The 6,925-nt window shown below is 35.9% G+C and overlaps 2 protein-coding genes across 2 annotated transcripts; one reads left to right on the top strand and one right to left on the bottom strand.

The window, feature by feature from the left end:
- The first annotated feature begins 1,391 nt into the window (after window positions 1-1,391).
- On the top strand, window positions 1,392-2,797 carry timm8a (translocase of inner mitochondrial membrane 8 homolog A (yeast)). The gene is made up of 2 exons (XM_030145512.1): window positions 1,392-1,613; window positions 2,159-2,797. The coding sequence occupies exons 1-2, from the start codon at window positions 1,503-1,505 to the stop codon at window positions 2,318-2,320; spliced, it is 273 nt and encodes a 90-aa protein (XP_030001372.1). The 5' UTR covers window positions 1,392-1,502; the 3' UTR covers window positions 2,321-2,797.
- A 4-nt stretch (window positions 2,798-2,801) lies between these two features.
- Window positions 2,802-6,888, bottom strand: LOC115427109 (magnesium transporter NIPA2). The gene is made up of 6 exons (XM_030145511.1): window positions 6,733-6,888; window positions 6,322-6,454; window positions 5,821-5,877; window positions 5,432-5,522; window positions 4,279-4,439; window positions 2,802-4,149 (listed from the first exon to the last, which is right to left on the bottom strand). Exons 2-6 carry the CDS (start codon window positions 6,452-6,454, stop codon window positions 3,515-3,517), a joined length of 1,077 nt encoding a protein of 358 aa, XP_030001371.1. The 5' UTR covers window positions 6,733-6,888; the 3' UTR covers window positions 2,802-3,514.
- Window positions 6,889-6,925: the final 37 nt, after the last annotated feature.

Here is a 6,925-nt window from a genome sequence, read left to right as displayed (position 1 = left end):
ATTTTATTTTATTTTGCAGGGTTTTCTCTGGGGTTTCCTTGAGAGTCTGTACTCTCTGGGTTAGGAGGATTTTAAGCCTTATCTTGATATCTGTGAAAGAAATGGCAACATGTTTTGTTATCAGAGAATTTAAGTATGTGGAAGACTAAGACAAATGGAATATAGGTTAGGAATGACTCATCCAAAAATTCAGATTAAGAACTTTATAAATGCATATTCATTCATTCATTCATTTTTCTGTCTATCTACCATTGACTCAAGTATTGTATAATCTGATGGCAATGAGGATGAATAATCATAATAATCTGGTTATGTGTATTTCAATGAATTAAATATAGTTTCACATCATCTTGGACAATTAATACTAACATATCTGTGTAGAAAGAAATGTAATATTACATTTTCTAAGGAAATCCAGTGGAGTTCAACTACAACCATTAGGTAAGTAGACATAAGGTGGAGCCTTTAAAACAAGCCATTTTAGGCTTTCTGCCTCTCCCTGCACCTTTACTGTTTTATTATGTCTTTGAACAATGTTATGTATGTGCTAAATAAATAAATAAATAAATAAATAAATAAATAAAATTAGAAGCATTGTCTGTTTACTCTCCATATCAATTTTATTAAAAATAATAATAATAATTTAAAAAAGACTACAACTGGTACTGTTATTTACATGTACTTTCAGTGTCTGCTTGATTGACAGACATTTAAACTGCATGTCAACAATAATATGAGGTGTCACAAAACACAACTATTTGTATTTTCACATTGTTGCTACTGTACAATACTATTTCTATCAGTTTTTATTTATTTTACTCCATTTTAGTACATCCATTATATCAAATTCATGTCCCAGTGACATCAAATCCATACAGATATTGTTCTACTCTTTTTGTTAGATTTACTGTCTTGTTCATTTCCCCCCTCATCTTTAACAAGAAGATAGCAAGCAGGGAAAAAAATCACATTAAATAAAATAAATAAATTTATTATTATTATTGTTATTATTATTATTATTATTATTATTATTATTATTATTATTATTATTATTGTTATTAATAAAAAATAATAATAGAAAAAAGTGAGAGTATGGCCATTTCAACTAAAGAACTTAAAGATTTTGCGCAGTCATCATGACGACTTTTTTGTTTTGAGAGGAAGAAATAATCAGACATATAATTCCACTTCCCTCATAAACATTGGACTGGGGGGAGGGTTGTTTAAAAGTTTACATATATCATTATGAAATTTGGCAATTTATCAAAGCATTTATATTTTCGTCCGTAAAATCAAAGCAACCAAAAACAACAATTTTCTTTCTTTTTCTTTTCTTTTAGCTTCATCTATGACGACAGCACCGTCATTGACAGCGCGCTCTCTGATTGGTCAGATCTCTTCCGGTTTCCTGTCGCGCTCATACACGTGAAGGTCAGCATTTTGAGCTAAAAGCCACTTATATTTATTAAAATATCGCTGTGTAGACCTGTTTATATGAAAATATGGATGGCCAAGGAGCGACAGCGGACCCCCAGCTCCAGCACTTCATTGAAATTGAGTCTCAAAAACAGCGATTTCAGCAGCTGGTGCATCAAATGACAGAGGTTTGTTGGGTAAGTGAAGCATTAAGCTAGCAGTGAAGCCTCGCATTTTGTGTTTTTCTAAGGTACAACTGTTAAGTTACGCACTGTTATATGCGTAATGCAGGAGCAGTTACTACAGCCAGATGTTTATGCTTTAATATTTTCAATGATCTAAACGTAGCCTATCTGTGTCCTCGACCCCTCCAGACGTCACTACGTTGTTCACGTAATTCAAAGACAAACGTCAAAAAGTCAGAACTACTAATCTGTCATGGTATTATTGTGGTATCAATGTGCTCCAAACGTGGTGAAATCATCTAATTTAACATTTTACGCAACTCACCACTGTATTATTTGTTGATAACTTTTTGCACATAACAGACGGTGTGCAGATCAAAATTGGAAGAAGGCCTCACAACACTGAAATATGTTTAACTGTAATGTGTTAAAGCTCATCAGATTTCTTGGTTTTGTTTTTGCAGATGTTCTCTCTATAAGTAATGTGCTGTTAATTGTAAAAGTAAAAGCCTCCATAATCCATTGTCAGTCACTTTTTCTTATTCTTCTGATTTTAGGAAAAGTGCATGGATAAACCAGGGCCAAAGCTGGACTCAAGGACAGAAATCTGCTTTGTGAATTGTGTGGAGCGATTCATTGACACCAGCCAGTTTATCTTAAACAGGCTGGAACAGACTCAAAGGAGCAAGGGCTCATTCTCTGAGACTATGTCTGATTAAAACCTGTTACTAAAAGGACTTTCAAGACACATCCAGATTAGACCCTGTGGTCTCGACTCAGCCGTGTCCATCTGTGACCTGTCTGTTCATCATCTCGAACAAGGAACAATGCCAAGTGTTAACTTCTGATACAAGTGCCTGACATTACCACCATGTATTGGACTCATGTAAAGGTTAAGAGTTTGATTTTTGTCTTCTCTGTGGGATGAGTGTTGTAAGATGCTTCAGCTGTAACCTTATGATTGTTGTTTTTGAAGTCATGACATACACATGGAAGTCAGTACTTTGGTCAAACTGTGACCCTGAGTGTTAATATCCATTGTTGTAATGAGTGGGAGTCAGTTGTAAGATGCAGACAGAGATGTTCAGCTTGCCCATTCACTGCAAACTATGAAAACTCATGTCTTGACCGAACATGCATCGCAGCACCAAGGTTTTAAAGTGTATATATGCAATAAATACCAAATAACATGGTCATTTGTCAAGTTATACAATAATTCAATTTTTATGAAACACACATAAAGGCACATTTGAGATTCAATACATTTTGGCACATTTTAGGACATTCTTTGTGGAACAATTTTCTTTGGTGAGGTTATAATAATGAGGTAACTTATTGTAGGAATTTTTAAGATTCGATCAACAACAAATGATTAAGACACTCATGGAAAAATGTGTTGTTGCTTTTACACTAGTTGTAAATTAGTGCATAGAACCTTTACACAATAAATGAAGGTCAAAAGTGCAAATATGTTATTTTCTGTAACAAGGCACATTCTGTTTATGAACATAAATACATTAAATCTTAGTTTTTAAAAATTTACACTGTACACAGAAGGGGAGACATAAATTATACTAATAAAATTATTCTACTTCACCCAAAAAAGGAAATATGTGAAATCCAGTGTGTGCAGATCCATGATATGTACATATTAAGGAAATTAATTTAAACTACACTGCATAAGGCAGAACCAGAATCAAAATTCAGTAAAGTGACTTATAAATTTGCAAAATTGAGTATTAAAACTTTGTAAATTCAACACATGCGTTTTCAGTCACAGGCAGTAGGTATTTCAAAAGCACAGGTGAACATATTTTGTCATGATACTGTGGAGCCGTTATTAATATGACACCTGTACTTCTCCTACAAAGGGAAGCAAAATTTCCTCTGTGGGTAGGTTTCACTGGGTCACCTCAGGACAACCTCTGGTGCATACCCCAAACCCCCTTTGAGCCTCCTTCTCTTGGTAGCTTTGTCTCCTCCTCTGCTTGGCTGTCGTGACTGGGAACGGCCACATAAGGCTGGTGGCTCCATGTATACCCCTGAGGGCCCTTTCTTAGATAGAGTGGGAGGGAATCCCAAGTAAACGTGATGTCTTTGAAGGCATGAAGGAGGAAGATCCCTAGAATGATGGTGAGGAACCCGCTGATTGTTCCCAGTATCCCATCGGTGGTCATACGCAGCCATTCTTTGAAGAGTATAGCTGAGCAGGCCATTACAGACGTAGTGAAGAAGACGTAGTAGATGGGCGTGACTATGGAGGTGTTATAGATGTCGAGGGCTTTGTTCAGATAACTGATTTGGACACTGATACAGATTACCAGGCAGATAGCTAAGGACCAGAACAGGGGTTCCTTCAGCACTGCTGTCCCGGCAAATAGCTCCTTAATGCCAATGCCCAGGCCCTTGACACAAGACACAGAGAGGGAGCCAATCACAGAGCAGATCAGGATGTAGACCAGCACATTCTTCTGTCCATACCGCGGTGCCACAGCAAAGATTAGAACCAGGCTGCTTCCCACAACGCACACAGCAAACACAATGAAACCTAGTGAGAGCATCCAGAGACGAGTTAGTTGCACGAATCAAATTCATTCAACCCTTGTGCAGGATTTAGTTTTAGACAGTGTTAAACACATCACACAGATGACTACACATAACAGTGGCCTCGCTCTACCTGGGTCTTTGAGCTTTTCAGCCATGACAGTGAGGGAAGAAACCTCCTCTTCCTGCGGGGCGTGGATTACCATCACTGTGGAGCCCAGGACGCAAAGCAAACAACCAATCTTCCCATGCACATTCAGCCTCTCATTCAGAAAATAAGAGGAGAGCACAGCACTGGAGGGAATACAGAGATTGTGAATGAGGTTGCTATGATAATGAAATTCTTAAGTTAATGGTTGATCTTACAAATTGAATTTAACTTGTCTTATTTCCGTTCATTTCATACCACTAGTATATTATACATCTAACAATAGTTTATTTACACACATATAATACAATTAATGAAGAATGAACTCTGGAACGCAAGAATAAAAAATGTCTTTTTGCCTTGAAGGCTTTGTAAACAAATTCTGCAGAGGAAAGATTTCACATAAAAGAACTTAATATACAGAGAAATGATTTATACGCACCAATTGCAATAAGAGTTAAATGACTGACATGAAGGGCTTGCAAGAAGATAATGTAATTTTAAGAGCATTAATGAAATCTCAAATGGTACAAAATTACATGAATGGGAAAATGATGGAAATTCTGTTTTACACTGAATGCATACATATAGAGTGTTCTCACTTTGGTTATTACTGTAAACTAAGAAGACAAGGTTGGTAGTTTTTCAGTATTTATATGACTGAAAGTATGTGAATAACACTAAAATCAAGAATATATTCTGGTCTTACCACAATCTCTTATCTCATACAGTGGTCCCTTTTTTCCTGAGGGCTAAATAATATCTTACAATAGCCACACACTCACTTAAAAAGAAAATTTCTGCTTTTACAACAGCTGTTTCAAATTGTCAGTAGAGCTCAAAATCTCATTAACATCCATACTGTGAATAAAGTACATCACTCACTATTTACAGTGATAGGATATGTCATGATTTGTAACCATGTTCTTTCATTCTTTATAGTTGTTTTTTTTTTTAAAAATGGCAGAGTCTGAGCATTTTTTTTTTTTTTTTTTTTAGTTTTTTTTGTGTTTTCATTAGATTTTTTAGCATCCAAAAATTTTGAGTGTGGCTGGTTTTCTCTAATTCCTGTATCACACCAAAACAAAGTAGTAATCACAGCTACACCTTTATTTATTTAACTATTTTTTACAATTACCTCACAAGTACACTCAGCGCTCCAAGTGGAGTCACCAGCGTAGCCGGTGCAAATGCATATGCAGCGAAGTTAGCAGCTTCTCCAGCTCCCACTAAAAAAACAAACAAACAAACACAGATTCAGAGGTTTTGCAGCTGTTAAAGTATAAAAATGTATTCTGTTCCCACCCAAATTTGCAAATGTGCTCTTTGGAGGAATGTGTACTTCAAAGATATGGCGTAGGCACTGCAGCTACTGCAGCGTCACCAGCAAAAATACCAAACCCACAAGAGACACATTTGACCTTTGAAAACAAAGACTTGAATGTTTAGGTGGAGTTTAAACAAGTCAAAAAAGCAGCTGACCATGTCATCATTTAGACAAGCAAATTTAAAGTCAAGTAAACTTACTTGAAATGAGTCCTGCCCACCACAGCCATTCCTTCAAGTAAGCATATCCTCCCTGACCTGCAAAATATAGACAAATATTTACATTAAGTGTAACGTTTATGTACAGTATAAGTTAGATTTAATAGGTAATTATATTCCAGTCCATAGATTTAACTTGTATGCACTTAAATGCACCTGCATACATTTACTAAAAAAACACATTTATGAACATTAACAGTTATTTTACAATACTTCATCAGTCATTTCTTCATCCTACATGTCCAATTACAGCTTTGCATATAAAATAAATGCTCATTTTAAGTTGACTAAATGATCCAAATGAATATTAAATAGTCTACTATGGCCAGTAACACCAGGTACAACAAAATAATCATCACTAGTAATATAGGTTAATAACAGAAAAATGATAGCGGCTTTCCTGACATATACCTCTTTAGTAAATTTAGCCAGATATTAAACATGACATTTACTGCTGTTCAAAGTGTTGTTCTGTAAAAGTACCTGCTCTTGTTGAACCCTTGCTGGCCAATCGCAGCAGGCCTTTCTTTTTCAGGATGAAACTTCCACCGATAAAAACACTGGAGCTCACAGCCAAAGAAAGACCAATATAGAAATCCGTTCGGTTTATCTCCATCTGTAACAATGACATGAACGTTTATGGACAACTTTATAGACCCATATTTTCGTTTTTTGTAACTTTTAAGAGCGAAACTTAAGGCCGCGGATGTTTAAAATCACATGATAAGCCACATTACTGAAGTGAAAATCTCGAAACTAGCTTATTTACACGACCACAGCGGATGCGAAACGAAAAATAAAAACAGTTCGCTTAGTTTCGTCGGTATTTATTTGTCATGTTACTGTCTATCGCCAAATACTGAACTATATTTCAGATAAAATTAGTTGTTTTACCTCGGGTGTCACTTCAACCCCATTCGTCGTCGCCCACCCACTGTAGTTATCAGATGATCTGATTGGCTGTCAGCTTCCTCGATACTTCCGGGTTACTGTTCGTGAAATTAATTTTTACCAAACGTTCACAGTTTTCTCTTTCTTGCTATTTTTTGCGCTTTACTATGTTGAAACTACAGACTTTTTTTTAAGG

Source organism: Sphaeramia orbicularis, chromosome 10 (genome assembly GCF_902148855.1).
Source record: "Sphaeramia orbicularis chromosome 10, fSphaOr1.1, whole genome shotgun sequence".
Classification (NCBI taxonomy): domain Eukaryota; kingdom Metazoa; phylum Chordata; class Actinopteri; order Kurtiformes; family Apogonidae; genus Sphaeramia; species Sphaeramia orbicularis.
The sequence above is the reverse complement of the archived record's forward strand: the minus strand, read 5'-3'. Positions and strand labels throughout refer to the sequence as shown.

Bases quoted from the DNA above. Each gene is read 5' to 3' on its own strand.
- LOC115427109 (XM_030145511.1), bottom strand. From the start codon at position 6,454: ATGGAGATAAACCGAACGGATTTCTATATTGGTCTTTCTTTGGCTGTG. The intron at 4,440-5,431 runs GTAATTGTAAAA...TATTCCCTCCAG, and splicing joins GCGCTGAGTGTACTTGTGAG to TGCTGTGCTCTCCTCTTATT. The intron at 4,150-4,278 runs GTAGAGCGAGGC...TGCTCTCACTAG, and splicing joins TGAAAAGCTCAAAGACCCAG to GTTTCATTGTGTTTGCTGTG.
- timm8a (XM_030145512.1), top strand. From the start codon at position 1,503: ATGGATGGCCAAGGAGCGACAGCGGACCCCCAGCTCCAGCACTTCATT. The intron at 1,614-2,158 runs GTAAGTGAAGCA...TTCTGATTTTAG, and splicing joins AAATGACAGAGGTTTGTTGG to GAAAAGTGCATGGATAAACC.